The sequence below is a fragment of the Anguilla rostrata genome, chromosome 12, assembly GCF_018555375.3.
Source record: "Anguilla rostrata isolate EN2019 chromosome 12, ASM1855537v3, whole genome shotgun sequence".
Taxonomy (NCBI): domain Eukaryota; kingdom Metazoa; phylum Chordata; class Actinopteri; order Anguilliformes; family Anguillidae; genus Anguilla; species Anguilla rostrata.
Window position 1 is genome coordinate 14,674,633 of NC_057944.1, and position 16,010 is coordinate 14,690,642.

A 16,010-nucleotide genomic window follows, 5' to 3' on the forward strand; every position below is an offset into this window, starting at 1 on the left:
ACGAGGGATATGACAGGGAGAAACAGGTTTTAAAAAATTGGGATTATATACAAGCATACCTCAGGAAGCACAGAGGGAATTAAGAAAACACCTGAAAAGACAGAACCTGTTTTTGAAATTTTATTGTGACCTGACTTTCTGCCATCTGCGATTTGAATGCCTACACAAAGATCTCCCCATGGGAAAGTGAGAGTAAGAGCTTCTGGGTGGTTTATGCATATGAAACAGTGGGTGCAGGATGTGGCTGCAGTGGTCTCCTCAAACTCTCTGCAGGGCAAGAGCAAATGCCCCAGCTCTGCATGCTTGCCTGGGAAATGGCCCCCAGAAGCGATGAGAGGATGCTGCAGCAATAAGTGCGGCTTGGGTCTGAGTTACACCCGAAGCAGAGCAGAGTAAATATTAAACACACATGCACACACACACATACTTTAAACACTATATATAATACACTGAATAGTCATAACAACTTATGGGATGTAACTGAAAATATATGAAAGGGAAGAGAGCTCAGTCACCAGAAAACACTTGTTAGAATAATGTAGATCATAATCCATAAAAATAATGAATGAAAAAATAATGATTAAGGAATTAACAAACATTCTCCGTGATAGATACTGTCATATGCTGAGTTTACTTTTTATGAATTATGTGATAAAGACAATACAAAAATATGGACTTCACTCTAAAATGCTGAATAAAGGGAATTTAGTTTCACTTTAAATTAGAAATAATATATTTTTTAAATGATAACAAACAAATAAATAAATAAATAAATAAATTTAGGTACACAGTAAAATTTCCAGCGTTCATTCAACTCTAACCGAGTTTATGTGAGTCCAGTATGGGCCATATGTACAATTTAAGAGTTCATTTAACCCTGCTGTTGTCCTCAGGATCAAAAATTACCCTCTCTGAGTTCACAGCAGTGGAAAGCTCCTGGGGATATGCTACGAAAAAATCATAACACACCCAGGGTTTCCGTACGATAGCTGGCTTCAGAAAGCCTAACAACCACAATTCAGGCTTGACCGATATCGCAAAGGTGCTAATCCACTTGTTAAGTGAACACAGGCTTTGTCAATCAAGCTCTGTGCACGTTGGCCATGTCGGCAATAATGAGCCTGTATAGCATGTACTCAAGTACTGTATTAGATTGTACTCAAGCAGTGCATTCTCACCTGAGGGGAAAAAACTGATGTGGATAGACATGAAGAACATAAAATGGTCATATGTAAAAAAAAAAAAAATAACACCGTTGTCGCTAGCAAAGCCGGGGGCAAAAGATTGTAATAGTGTAAACATGTTCATTAATATACCTTGTTTACCTTACCACTGCTAATGAATACATCTACACTGATTGTCCTACAGTGTATTCCAGAGCTCCTAAACTTTACACTTGATGCAGGATATTTGAAATATTGCCTGAAGCAATCACACCAAAGTGTGAGTTCATAAACTCAAGAATTATGAGACTCAGGCCATTGCCCAATCATTGAAGGAAGTAGATACCGTTGCATAGTGTTTCAGATGCTTGCATATGTGGGCCTACTGGAGATGGAGAAAAACAGAGATATACAGGGAGAGAGGGGTAGGAGGGTAGAGCACGTAAATGAGAAATAAAGAACAGGTGTGGTGGGCAGAAAGGTTTCTTATAGGGGATAAGCAGAAGTGCAGTGTTCGAGGCATGGTCCATCTCCTCAGCCTCAGCTGTTCTAGCTCCATTTCAGTGAGCAGTGCTTTTAGCTGCTGTACTTGCATACCGCCAGGCTGTTGACCAGCAATAATTTTTATGATCTTGCACGATTTGAATACCATCTTGGTCATTGCCGGCTTCAACTGGTACAGTGGTATTTAAGATTCAGATTGAAAGTGGAAGAATATGCATTGCGGATGGGGGTAGGGGAAAATGCCTACCCCCATCAGCAATAATCAGCAATAATTAATGTTGATCAGCAATAATTTTTATGATCTTGCACAATTTGAATACCATCTTGGTCATTGCAGGCTTCAACTGGTACAGTAGTATTTAAGATTCAGACTGAAAATAAAAAAGAATATGCATTGCGGATGGGGGTAGGGGAAAATGCCAGCATGTATTTTCCATTAAAAGATCTATCACACTAAAACCTGAAATATATAAAGTAAAGTATTTTTAATTTGTAATTCTTTTTATACCACATATTTACAAGTGCATTGTCACAAAGTTTGTTCTGGCAGTAATTAATTGATTTATTTTTTTGTAGAAAGCCCAGAGCCTTGCAGTTGAGCAAACAATGCAAAACTTTGGGTGTGGCTTACCTATGTGGCATCAGGAATGGTTCACCTGTTTCTCAGGAAATATTGCATTTGTAGAGCCAACGATACTGGTATTATATTGTCCATAATACTGTGCTATTCCCATAAAAATTAAGAAATGAGTCAACAATTAAGTTTCTAATTTCTAATCTAATTTATCTGAATGGTTCTAACCATTTCCCCCCACAAACACTTGCACTAACTGCCACTGAAACACTGAGACAAAGCAGTTCTTTTCTGGAGTGTGGTGCAGGGCCGGATCTAGAAGAGGGCAAATTTCTGCTGTGCCCACCCAATTGGTCAACTTTATTCTGCGCCATTTGAATCTGCCAATCACTTTTATTTCATTCGCCCCGTCAGAATTTCCTGATTTCTGATTTGCTGGTTGGACAGAACAAAATGGTAAATGGTAAATGGACTGCATTTATAAAGCACTTTTATCTAAAGCGCTTTACAATTGATGCCACTCATTCACCCTTTCACACACCAACGGTGAAAGGCTGCCATGCAAGGTACCAATCAGCTCGTTGGGAGCAATTAGGGGTTAAGTGTCTTGCTCAGGGACACTTTGACACGCCCAGGGCGGGGGATCGAACCGGCAACCCTCCGACTGTCAGACAAGCACTCTTACCTCCAACAGTATAAACAATAAACAACAGAGATGCCTTAACTCCGATATTCTGCGGGGCATTTGTAGTCACCTGTGACAGTGGAGGAGGAATATTAGCTCATTCTTATTAAAGCTTATTCTTGTTAAAATTTAATTTCTAATTTATTGTTGCTGTAGTTTGTTGTAGTGTTGTGTTGAATAAGGATCTTTGCTGGTATTGGTTTAGTTTACTAGATAAATAGCTAGCTAGCTAGCTAGCTAGCTAACGTTACTGTTAGCTAGCAAGCAAACTAGAACAGTATTTAACATTTGGCAGTTTGCTAACATTGATATCAGGGCCAGTGGGGCCAGTGCCCCGGGGCCTCGGACTGCCAGGGGGCCTCCAAGCCTCAGGCCGCGCACGGTGCGTAGCCCAAGACTTCCGAAGGAAGTTGAATGCCAGGGCCCTCAGTGCACACAGCGCAAGCTGACCACTAGGCCCCTGGGTGCTTATAGCATGAGCTAACCACTAGGGCTCCCCAGACCCCTCAGCGCTTACAATGTGAGGGCCCACGGGCCCCTTGGTGTTTAAAACGTAAGCTCACCACTAGGGCCCCCCAGACCCCTCAACGCTTACAGTGTGAGGGCCCTCAGTGCTTAAAGCGTGAGCTGACCACTAGGGCCCCCGGGTGCTTACAGTGTGAGTTGACCATTAGGGCCCCCAGGCCCCTCGGTGCATACATCGAGCGTAACACCTGGGTGTAAAACCAGACTTCGTTTTTGAAGCTCACTTCCTGGTCTTGTTGAGAGGCGTTGCTCACTAGCGCCACTACGGTTGAGTCCAGTATAGGTGTTTCCATATCCCGTTTCCATGTAAGTCTGTGGTACAGATGCAGTCAAAATACAAAGTCAATAATTTTTTCTCACAAGAACAAATAGTCACAATATGTGTATTTTATTTGTGTTATGACTATCCATGGGCCGATTTCATGATTTATTGTGTCATTTGGGCACTGTTATAACATTTGTTGTGATACAATGAGGTACAATTTGCGTCACTTCCTGATTACTGCAGAGGACTAAGCTACAGTAGGGGCTACAGTCTATGGTCACTGGGGTGGGAGGTGGCGCCTCTTGGCCTTGACATTGCGGCTCCGACTCATTGTCCAAGGTCCACCTGAAATATGAAAATGTTCATGTGCTAAATTTTTCTACCCCTAGAAGTCAGTATTTTGAGGCTCAAGTAAGTGCTAGTGCTCACACCTCTGATACTTCTCTATTAAAATTTTAGCCTATTCCTCGTGTGCAAATAATTTTGAGTAATTTTGCGTGCAACTGTATGTAGAGTGGTAATGTTTAAGAACAGACACATCAGTTGTGCATTAAAACTAGGAAAACAGCTCAACAAGGTGAAAAGGTGCCCACCCCAAATTTCTAATTGCCCCCCCAATCTGAGCAGTCTAGATCCGGGCCTGGCTGAGCTTCTTTTACTGTTAACAACTATCTGCCAAGGGCTGAATTAAAGGTAAGTCTACAGTGCTCCCAATGGATGGCTTCATCCATAGCGCTCACTGTCTAGCACTGGAGGCACAGCAGTTAATTGACAGCTACGACAGCAGTTCCAGACATAATACAGTAAGAACTGTGTAGGAGGCTGGCTTGGACTCCCTAAAGAATAACTGAAATCATTACAGTGCATATTATAGCACACTATAGGGGATAAGCATGCCTTGGTAAACAGAATTCAGATTGGACTTTCCAGTAAACCAGAGGAATTTACAGTGTGTGCAATACATTTTTATGGAAGTCTCTCAATTCCTCATTACAACATGAATCCCACAATAGATCACTTTTTGTTTCATTTGACTTCTTTCCTGAACATCCATATCGTGTATATAATCAAAGTACTTGTGAATGTACTGAACACATCTGTAAAATAGGTCCCTGATGGTGGAAGCAGGATTGGATGTTCAAAGATGAACACTTTAAAAAATGTCTTGCTCGGGGGGGATGGGGGGGGGGGTGGCTGGGATAAGGTACATTGTCATGGGCACTGAGAGGAGGAGGCAATACTCTGTGAACTTCTGCTAAATACTATTGTCCCAGGCCCGTGAATAATATATTCATATCATTGTGTAATGGACCTGGGAATTTCACTGAGTGCACACATCCTAGAGACATGTTAGCATGTCTAACCAAAACCTTTTTCTCAGTTTTCATTTTAAAAAACGTATTGAGTTTTTTCAAATTAACATGCAAACTATAGAAAACAGGTCATTATAAATTTTGTTGAAACACAAATAAATATTAAACACACATGCACACATTCACATACTTTGAACACTATAATAATACACTGAATAGCCTTGACAACTTGTTGGATGTGATTTAAAATATATTAAAGACAAGAGAGATCTGTCATCAGACCAGCTGTCCTTAGAATGATGGAGGTCATATTCCAAAAAAATCCGTTAACATTAATGTATGAAAACATAATGGATAACAAATTAACGAACATGGACAGTGATAGAAGCTGTCAGAGTTCGCTTCTTATGAACGAGGAGATAAAGAAAATTCCCACATATGGTATTGCTGAATACGCTATTTATTTTAAACCGGGAAGTACCTTGCTTAGTTTCAAATTGTGCCGGGGCTCGTGATTGCTATCATCGATCGGAGGCATAAAAAGGAGGATGGCGATTCCGGATTCATTGTACAAGAGCTCCATGAACATGGCCAAGACCACTCTCCGTAAGTAACCTACAGCAACATGCTGTAAAATTTACCAGAATTAAGCGTAATAGCCTACATATGTTATAGCTCCTAATATAGCCGATCGATGCTTTTTTGTGAAATGTATTAGTCTTATTCTTATTCTTATTAGCGTTTCACCATTTTATTCCTTAATTACACGAGCACAGACAGCCAATATCGAATCAGTTCTAAATAAATATAGACAACAAATAAAGCACGGCTTCACACCTGTTTTGTCCATGTGATAATACTATGATGGGGTTTTTATGGTTGAACCTCGCTAATCTAATCAGTTCAGTCAGGCTGACCCTTAAGCTTGTGTGGGAAAGTATTTTATTCTTAACAGAAAAGTCTTCGGTATGTCTGTGATTCCACGCATTCATCCATCAATTAGGCTATTTAAGGATTGACTGCCTGGGGTAACGCATTATACCACAGCTTCATAAAATATAGTTCCAAGGACAACTAAATAGCCTACTGAAAAATAGTTGTGTTTATACAAGCAGATTTCATGGCATATTTGGTTTGTTGGTTACAATCTATCCCAGGTAAGTCATTCCAAATAGCCTACGCGCCGGTAGCCCACATAACTATAATTGGTCAAATGACAGGCTAATGGTAGGCTACTTACTAATTCAAAAGTTTTTGAGGGTCTTCTGTATGATTTTATATGAAATTGTGGTCCAATAAGTCGTAGGGCGATTCTGTTTTAGATTGTAGACTATAGACTACGTTATAAAATAAATGAGTATCTTTTTCTGTGATGTCAGATTGAGATACAGCCTAAGCGGATCCATTGTATTCTCCAAACATTCCTCGGTTTCGATTTCGAGTTTGAGTTTCTTTTTCCTACGATTAGTTTTAGTCAGAATTAAACCAAGGCGCAGAACGTCTGGATTCAGAAGTCAGCGCATGTGTCCATGAGTCATGCAGCGGAGTAGATGCTGCGAGTTATTTTTAAACGTTATTTTAAATAGATCACATAAAAAAACTATGTGAATTATTATTATAAGGTTGTAACTGTTTTGATTCGTTTGTTGATTTGGATTGATTAATTTATGTAAAGCGGGAGGAATAACCTTTGTTTAAGGCTATTTTATAGTTTAAGAAGACTGCGCAGTAAAATGTCCAGTGTTAATTCAACTCTACCAGTGTCACTTAAACTCTTAACAGATAACATTTGGCCCCACATTCCAGAGTGAGATCAAATGTTATCTGTTAAGAGTTGAATTAACACTTTTGGAGTTGAATCAACACTGGACATTTTACTGTGTAGTAGGCTACATGACGTGTCTGACTTAACCCGTGATCCAGAAAGTCCCTTGGAATTTTTAATGAACAGCCTTATCGGGAGGAAATGAGTGACATACTTAATGTTATAACCACTAGTCGTGTAATTTCCCTGAAATATGTTCGTCCCTTTATTGGAAAAGTGATTACAGCCCATTAAAGATAACATTTCTTAGTGTTACTGATATAAAAATAAATAATAACACTACCTCATTCCAACGAGAAGCTAATCAGTTTATACTTACACAATACATAGTGCTCATTACAAATATGATAGGCTAACTACTAAATAACACCTACATAGCAAGTATTGTCTTTTTTTCTTGTAGTAACGATTGCTGCCATGCTGGTCGTGGCTCTGAGGGCGAAAGCGGACATCGACGACCCCCTTTTCAAGTGCCTGATCGATAAAGACTACAATGAGATTCTTAACATTGTGCAGAGAGGTCTTCCCCATGCAAAGACACCACGCCACATCGCTATAGTCGGCGGAGGCATCGCAGGTCTGACGGCCGCTCACTTCTTGGAAGGGGCGGGTCATAAGGTACCTTTTCATCTCACGAAGTCGGAGTTCTTAACGGACCCGCTTTAACGAGAATGTACTGACTAAACGATGAAGGTAACGCGAACTGCTTTGGTTTGATTCTAAGGTGACGATAGTTGAAGCCAGCGGGCGTATCGGCGGGAGAGTGGAGACGTACAGGGATAAGTGGGGAGGCTGGTATGCTGAGTTCGGTGCTATGAGGATACCCAGCTTTCACAGGTAGCATAACCCATTATGTCAAGTGATTGAATGTTCTGCCTCAATTTTAGCTCAGCCAAAGTTCAGCTTGAGGTTTCTTCTCAAACAAACATGCCCTCCTGGGTAGCATATAGGCTACTTTCTGACGAAGGAGAAGTGTACATGTAGGATAATATAGCTATACATGAGTAAAATAATGGTATACATATTTTATATGAAAACAAAATTACTGGGGAGACTAAGCAAAAACCAATGCATTTTGTAGAATCCTGCTGAACTTCACTCAAAAGATGGGCGTCCAACTGAACCCTTTTATCCAGGACGACATCAACACATATTATCTCATTAATGGCGCGTTAATGAAGACGTACAAAGTGAAAAATAACCCTGATGCACTGAACTACCCTCTGAAAGAGTGGGAGCGTGGGAAGTCAGCCAGTGAGCTCTTCAGCATTGCTTTGTGGAAGGTGAGTTTCTTCATGGAGAAAACCATAGCTTAACAGGCATTTTGCAGACGCTCTTATCCAGAGCGACTTACACAACTTTTAGCTCACACAACATAGCTTACATCATGGCTCTTCAACTGCTTCCTGGGAGCTAGATTCTTTTTCTAAATGGTAAAAAAAAAAAAAAAACATTACCACTGTGAGGTATAGAACAATCTGAGTATGTGGTACTGAAAATGTGTGTTAACAGAACTTGCCTTACTATTTGTCTATAGTATAATGTATGCAAAAGCAGATCTGCACATATGAGGCATCTAAAGAATATTTTTTTCCCCCACCTCAGTGCTAACTGGAGCCAGAGTACATAATATGGTGGCCCACATCAGACCCTCAGACTGCCATTTGAATAGCCCTGTTGTACAGTTGTTCTGCATGTATTAGACACATTAAAAACAATGACTGTTAGCATTATCCTGGTATATTGGGGAAAATTAATCAATATAGCGTGACATTTTTTGTGTAACACATATTTAATTGTTTACAGATTAGAGATGACTTGAAGAAAAGTGGCAATAACTGCACAGAAATTTTGGAAAAATATGACTCCTACTCTGTTAAGGTAAAACATTTGACGCATTACTCCTCTGGGGGAAATAATTATTTTGTCTGTTGTTTCTGTGCTATAACACGGATTGGAATTATTTTATTACTTTATGACCAGGTACATCATCGCTTTTGCAGGGCAATGCAGTTGACTTAATACAGTGACTATTATGACATGCATGCATATTGTGACATGCATGACCAGCTCATAAATCATCATTAGCAATTCTAAGTTAACCCCTTAAGTCACACCAGGCCATATTCGGGCCGCAGTTTATTTGCATTGATTATGTTTTTTAATGGTGAAACTTTCAATCAGTCTGGTTACACAATATACCGTTTGAAAGTGTTAAAACTCAAAGTTCTATCTCTAAACTTCCACTGTGTTTGAGTTCATGTAACTTGTTTTCTTTCAGAAACATTGAGAGTAATTCTGACTCCCAAGGGTTACCTTTCAGAAGAACATATTATGCCTGTAGTCAAAAGGGTTCTAGAATTGTAAGCATTTTAGTTTGGGTGTATCATTTTCATATTTTTTAAATTGGCGATACAGAAGGGGTTAGAAGTATTTTTCTACCTCTAAGCAATGGTCTTCCCCCTTGTTTCATCATCGTATTTCAGCAGCAGTTAAACTGGGCACCTAAGCTTGGTGGATCAAAACCATTACCATTTTACCAACACAGCTCTCATTTTCGCCTGTAGGAGTACCTGGTGAAAGAGGCACGCCTGAGCCCTGGAGCACTGCAGATGATTGGCGATCTCCTGAATGAAAACAGTTTCTTCTACACAGCGCTGACAGAATCTCTGCATATCCAGGCCGATATCAACGACAATACTACGTCAGTACAAACACATCACTGGATACTCTCTCCGAATGTCAAACAAATAGGAAACATACACATTCACAATATGTAACGTATTTGCTTGATACATCAATATTATGCATCAATCACATTTTATGTTATCCATTCACAGACCTGGATATAGAAATGTCAACTTTAAGATGTTACCTTTGCTCAGGGTTACACTCACAGTGTTAAACTTAATTTCACTAACAACCGACACCTGATTTTCCAGGAAGAACAGTGGAGAATATTATTTGTTTGCTCTCCAGGTACTATGAGGTCACTGGCGGTTTCGACCATCTGCCAAGATCATTCTACGAGACTCTGAAAGGCACCATACTCCTCAACTCCCCAGTCAGGCGCATCAGTCAGACGGAAAGTCACGTCAACGTGTCCTACCAGGACCAGCACAACTCCGCCGCCTTGACCAACCTGACGGTCGACTACGCCCTGGTCACAGCCACAGCTAAAGCTTCCCTCTTCATTGAGTTCCAGCCTCCACTCTCATCCAAAAAGATGGAGGCCCTGCGGTCTGTGCATTACGCCAGCTCCACCAAGGTGGTGCTGAGCTTCAGTGTGAGGTTCTGGGAGGAGGAAGGCATCAGGGGTGGGAAGAGCATCACGGACCTGCCGTCCCGCTTCATCTACTATCCCAGCCACAACTTCACCAACACCACTGGGGGCGCAATCCTGGCCTCCTACACTTGCTCGGATGACTCCACCCTCTTCCAGGGCATGTCTGATGACAGGGTGAAGGAGGTGGTGCTGAATGACCTGGTGAAAATCCACGGCGAGGGCATCCGGCGCCTCTACAATGGGGGCGTGGTGAAGAAATGGGGCCTGGACCCCTACAGCCTAGGAGCATTTGCCATCTATACCCCATTTCAACACACTAGCTACGCTAATGACCTTTTCAAGAAAGAGCACAGGATCCACTTTGCTGGAGAGCACACAGCCACGCCCCATGGCTGGATTGAGACTGCCATAAAATCAGCGATAAGAGCTGCAAAAAACATAAACAATCTCAGGGAGTAGCAACTGCCAGTGTGGCACACTCAAAGCCAGAAGGCACAGGGAGAACCTGGCTGGAGGGAAGACTGCTAGGGGAACAAAACTGGCAGTACTTGACTGAAAAAACAATGTCAGAATTGGTGGAATTAGTCAATGAATTTCAGAAAAAGCAATACTGTTATGCAAATGTTTCAACTTTATATGTTTGGAGGGAATGTGGTGCTTTTGTCAAGTTATTTCTAAATGTAAACACTTAGGTTTTGTCACCTGGATTGCATTATGTAAAGATATGTGTGATTTCACAAAGTAGTGCACTCAAGCAACGAAACATAAGGTACATCATCATTCTATGAATTTGATTCTTGTACTATACAACCTTGACAAAAGAATGTAGGATATAATTTTATTGTTGGTATTCATCCAGTTTTAATGCCAGTTGATCCAGATCATTGTATTTAAGGAATATGTAGCTTGCATAATATTTTATATATATATGAAATCCATTAACAAAAAATGTGTGCGGTTTTACAGCCTTATATATATATCCATAAACACAATTTGTACAAAGTGGATAATTTTCTTTAGGAATTCAGGCAAAGGGTATACACTCACCTCTTTCTCAATGAGCCAGCTGAAAGCGATTGCTTCTCTGAGTTTCCACCATCCACCATTAAGCCTATAACTTGGTCTTAAATGCAGCGAAAGGAAAGAGTGCACGTTTAGTGACCTCAGGTAAGGAATTCAGCAAAAGGCTCAGTCTTCTGATTTTACTTTATTTTTTTAACATTTAGGAGATACTTCTCAGCTGATTCAAACTGATTTCATGGTCTAAGGCACTGAAGGTCTGACTGCAGTCAGCAGCTAAGCGATGCAGAGCTTTAAAAGTGATTGTTAATATCTTAAAAAGCTATCCTAACTATGAATAGTAAAAAGTAATAATTTCTAGTATGTTGTACAATTCCAAACTTCTAGTAGGTTTCACATTTAAGATGGAGTTTATATGGATTATAATTTCAGAGAATTAATCATAAATAACCAATTCCAAGTTTGCATTTTTTTTAAACGAAGAACGCCGAGATTTCCATTAAACTATTATGATTAACTGATGACATGAGTTCTGATTCTCTCTTTAAGAAGCTCAATACGTTCCCACACATCTGGAGGGCTCAAAGGTGGCAAAGGGAGATGGGTTTACAATTGTATCAATAGTTCTACTGTATATAAAACGCAGCAGAACCCCAACTGTTGAGATTGCAAAAAAAAAAAAAAAAAAAAAAGGTCCACATTATCAATGAAGGTAATATTACTTTTAGCACACATGTTGGTAAGCCACATGTAGAGACAAAAGCCGGAAAATCCTTGCAGGCCTTCCTGAAAACTGGTTAGGGACCAGACAATTAATTCTGTGTCTTTGGCTCCACTTTGAGGACACATCGACACAAACACTGATTACAAAATTGCATTAAATCACCACTGCCAGACACACCTCACCACGGTACAAGAATGTGTGATACTGAATGCTTTTTTTTCCCAGAACACTTAGATTCATGGATATGCCATATGAATGGAATGGAATCATGATCTGATGTGGCTTTGTGTAACTGTCTGTTCTGAAAAGGAGCAAGATTGACTAAGTAGAACTGTGTCCCCTGGAATTCTTCCAACCAGCCTCACTTATGACTGGATATGACCAGCTACTTAAATAAAATATTAAAAAGTTTTAATACAGCTAGAAATGTGTACACACAAATCACAGGACCTGAAAGATTCCTTTAAATGTAAAAAAAAAAAAAAATTAAACATCCGATTCCCTCAACTGATTACTCTGTAAACGGTTGCAACTGCATTGACTGCTTTAATTCTTTTTACATTTTTTGCTACATTCAACACATGTAGCATTATGGCAGCAAGGAGTGCGATAAAATGTTTTCCAACATAAAAACATGAACAAACATCTACATCACACATCAATCCGTGCACAGAGGGTCACAGGATGTTCTGTCCCAAAAGGAGAGGTACAGACATGTTTGAAGAACGGAAAGAAATATGCCGGTTCATAACCATATTCATTGTTGCTCTTGGTAACATTAAGCATGAGGGGTCATGATCGTATTTCTAGAAAGAGTCCATGACCCTACGAAGTGAGGTCCCAAGTGCAGCACACGTTTAGACTCAGAGTTGAGTCGGTGAGCTTTGGCCACGCACGGATGGATCAGTGTGCCCCCTTCTGCACCATCTGTGTGAAGCGGTTGGTGATGGTGAGGGTGGTGTCAATGAAGCGCTCCACGCAGCTAACGAGGCAGGTCTCAGTCCGTGAGTCCAGCTTCGAGCCTGGCTTCTCCACACACTTATCCCAGCACACGTCTGTGAAGTTGTGCACCTGTGACAGGAGAGAGAAAAGTCCAAAAGGCTCCATTTAAAATGTCAGGGATCCACATGGGCCATTTAAATACATTAATTGGGATTATTAAGGAAGGAATATTGCACTATTGATCTTACGATTTTGTAAGCTGAACTTGTTTAAAGACAATGGAGCCTGTTGTCTCATGTAGTCTCATTTCAATCTTTACAGGATATTAAGGTCCTGTAAAGGTCCTTTACTGTTTATTAAAAAAAATTATATTACATTTTTTTAAAACTATCCTTAAGCCTGTATATGTTCTGCACAACAAAAACACTGGACGTTCTGGATAAAAAGCAAGTTACATATTACCGCTGTCATATAATTTCAAAGTACAATTTTATATTTTTATTTTTGTTGAACAAATTTATCTTGCAAATGCCTGTCTAATGCATTTTCACTGTGTTCAGACAATACCAGGCAAACAAGAGCCTCCACCAAAGGCAACAGTGTGGTGCAATACAGGCCCACTGATTTGGCCAATCTGTTTTTTCCATTAGAGCCTCAAATAATTGGAACGCAATACCCAGCTGTATCAAACATTTTACTTTTGGTTGTTTTAATTGACAATTAACATCCTGGTGGAAATTTAGTCAATCTTGTAACTATGAACCTCCTGAAATTATCCAGTACTTTCTGTCTACAAGAATTTCTTTGTTTACATGTTCTTGTATGTTGCTTATTTTTTAATATATATAATATTCTGGAGCCTTAATTGCATGTGTCAAATTATATGCTACATACTTTTTATAATTATATTTTTCCACATTTCTTTTTCTTTTCTGTTTCAGTTCATTGGTACACACCTTTTACCTTTATTCTTACTGTAAATTGCTGCTTGCACATATTTATTGTAAATCTGCCACCTTTCTACCTGCCAAGGGACTACAGATTAAATTTAGCTGTTAAGATCATTCCAGGGCAGTTACCGACTGTCCATTGTCCCTTCGAAATAAACAAATAAAATAAATAGAGGTGATGGAACCATTCCAACGATACTACACACCAGCAGTGGTTCTGTGACCAGAGATTGCTTAAGCCAGTCTGTATCTGTTCTAGAATGAAGGGAGGCCCATCTGGATTGGTCTTGTGAAGTATAAAGCCATACACATTGTACTTGACAATGTTATCACAGCTCACATTGTGAGGCATCTCACAATTTAGGAGTCTTACCACAGGAAATGCACGAAGTGCATATCACTATTTTTATCTCAGGCTTTAGATAACTGCCCACCTGTTTGTTTCCATTAACTGCAACTGAATGATTTGCCTGAGGTTTATTTTATTGTAGGTTCAATATTTTATTTGTGGGCAAGACGCTGTTTGCTGGTTTCAGACTGCACAAACAACTGCACAATTTGCTTTCCCCCATAGTTCCAGTCTCGTCAAGGGCGATATAGCTGTAATTGCTTTAAAAATCTACCACTCCAACAGTTTCATAACAGCTTGCATTTTGTATTTAGATACCCCCAAAACAATGATTCACTTCTCCAAAAATAATATTTGGCAGAACAGTCGTCAATAAAATGAAGATACGCTATGGACGTAATTGCCGAGGCAGATCAGCGACATTGTTATTGTATGCAGGCAAGAATAAAATGTATGAAGATAAATATGATAGCAAAAACATGCTCTTATCCAACGACCTGACTTATCAGCTAGCTGGCTATGGTATGGTCACTAAAATACCGTCAAAACTCACAGCACGCAGACGGACGTCGGCACAGGCTTTTCATACACAGGATAATTTTTATTCACCGCGCATGCATTCATGTAGTTCGCTACAATTATACATTTCCAAATAATACGTACACTTTTGCGAACTACAAACTCTGCTGCACGCATGCAAATATTATTACTCACAAATCAATTATCATTAGGCCCTACGTGTTTGCATCTGTGCGAGTAATCACAAGTTATGATGCAGATTTGCAAAGTGATTATGATAGAATTTGGCATAATAGTACAGTCTCTTTAATATATAATAGCTGGTTGTAAAGATCAAATTCCAAAAATTATCAGGCAAAAATAATAGTTTTCATTAGGCCTTCCCTAGCTTGATAGCCAATTAGCCAGCCAAAAACGAGGTAAGCGGAAACATAGATATGTTATCACTATTACGGTTACTTATACAAACATAAACTGGACAACTAGCTGTTTAAACAATAATAATGTAGCTAGATGCCTAGCGCTAACGAATTACGTTAACTGAAAAGAAAAATACACTAATCGCTGGATAACAGCTGTTTAGCTAGTCGACCCATACCTGCGCCTGAAACTGCGCTTTCTGTTGTTCGATAGCAATCATCTTCTGAAGCTCTGTAGCCTCGGCCTTTTCAGAGGCACTTAAATCAAAACCGGAGTTGAAGTCGGCCATGTCACCCTGTATTGCTAATTGGGATTATTCACACTACTCGACGATTATTTTTTATGAAAAGCAATGACCTTCTACAACTCATCAAGTCGTATGCTATCCTTATTTGCCCCCTAACCCACGTGTGTTTCTATGCCGGAAACTGCAGAAGGAGGAACAAAGACACGGAACAACAGAAGATACGTTACTTTAGTGCACGCTTCTTTTTTCATCTTCCATGAATAGTGTTGCCGTCCATCGAGTGGAATATAGTCCACAATCGACATCTTGCTCTTTGAACTTCTGTTTGTGGGCATAAGTATTTTCTGATTATTTTCTGACACTTTAAATAGATGCATTATAAGACCAATTCTAGCTGAAAGCAGCTTGAGTATGGCAAAATGTTGCTGACTGAATAAATGCATATTTAATCATATTTTGTCACTAGATTACACAAAATGTATGACTAAAATTATTACTGTAATCACTTTAATTTAATAGTATGTTTACTGGTGATGTCATTTTTCAGGATTTAGGCCTAAATTATTAGTTAAAACGAATGATTGACCAAATGAGTGATGAATTATTTTAATTACAGTTACAACTGGCTGATTGGTTGAAAAATTTAAGAGACATACAGGAGATCAATAATGTGTAAAGGTTGCCACCAGTTACAATTGA

At 39.7% G+C, this 16,010-nt stretch overlaps 2 protein-coding genes across 4 annotated transcripts; one reads left to right on the top strand and one right to left on the bottom strand.

Moving 5' to 3' along the window:
* The first annotated feature begins 4,372 nt into the window (after nucleotides 1-4,372).
* On the top strand, nucleotides 4,373-12,352 carry il4i1 (interleukin 4 induced 1). Of its 3 annotated transcripts, none has more exons than XM_064303606.1 (7): nucleotides 4,373-4,409; nucleotides 7,258-7,472; nucleotides 7,579-7,691; nucleotides 7,936-8,137; nucleotides 8,661-8,735; nucleotides 9,422-9,558; nucleotides 9,834-12,352. In XM_064303606.1, the coding sequence occupies exons 2-7, from the start codon at nucleotides 7,272-7,274 to the stop codon at nucleotides 10,597-10,599; spliced, it is 1,494 nt and encodes a 497-aa protein (XP_064159676.1). In that variant the 5' UTR covers nucleotides 4,373-4,409; nucleotides 7,258-7,271; the 3' UTR covers nucleotides 10,600-12,352. The 3 variants fall into 3 exon arrangements, with proteins under 3 accessions (XP_064159676.1, XP_064159674.1, XP_064159675.1); XM_064303604.1 differs by lacking the exon at nucleotides 4,373-4,409 and adding an exon at nucleotides 5,490-5,635; XM_064303605.1 differs by lacking the exon at nucleotides 4,373-4,409 and adding an exon at nucleotides 5,910-6,186.
* Nucleotides 12,353-12,410: 58 nt separating this feature from the next.
* timm8b (translocase of inner mitochondrial membrane 8 homolog B (yeast)) lies at nucleotides 12,411-15,485 on the bottom strand. Its single transcript, XM_064303609.1, has 2 exons — nucleotides 15,243-15,485; nucleotides 12,411-12,955 (listed from the first exon to the last, which is right to left on the bottom strand). Exons 1-2 carry the CDS (start codon nucleotides 15,351-15,353, stop codon nucleotides 12,788-12,790), a joined length of 279 nt encoding a protein of 92 aa, XP_064159679.1. The 5' UTR covers nucleotides 15,354-15,485; the 3' UTR covers nucleotides 12,411-12,787.
* Between the last annotated feature and the right edge of the window lie 525 nt (nucleotides 15,486-16,010).

Coding starts and splice junctions, on each gene's coding strand:
- il4i1 (XM_064303604.1), top strand. CDS start 5,578: ATGGCGATTCCGGATTCATTGTACAAGAGCTCCATGAACATGGCCAAG. Junction 5,636..7,257: donor CATGGCCAAGACCACTCTCC/GTAAGTAACCTA, acceptor TTTTTCTTGTAG/TAACGATTGCTGCCATGCTG. Junction 8,138..8,660: donor TCAGCATTGCTTTGTGGAAG/GTGAGTTTCTTC, acceptor AATTGTTTACAG/ATTAGAGATGACTTGAAGAA.
- timm8b (XM_064303609.1), bottom strand. CDS start 15,353: ATGGCCGACTTCAACTCCGGTTTTGATTTAAGTGCCTCTGAAAAGGCC. Junction 12,956..15,242: donor AAGCGCAGTTTCAGGCGCAG/GTATGGGTCGAC, acceptor CTCCTGTCACAG/GTGCACAACTTCACAGACGT.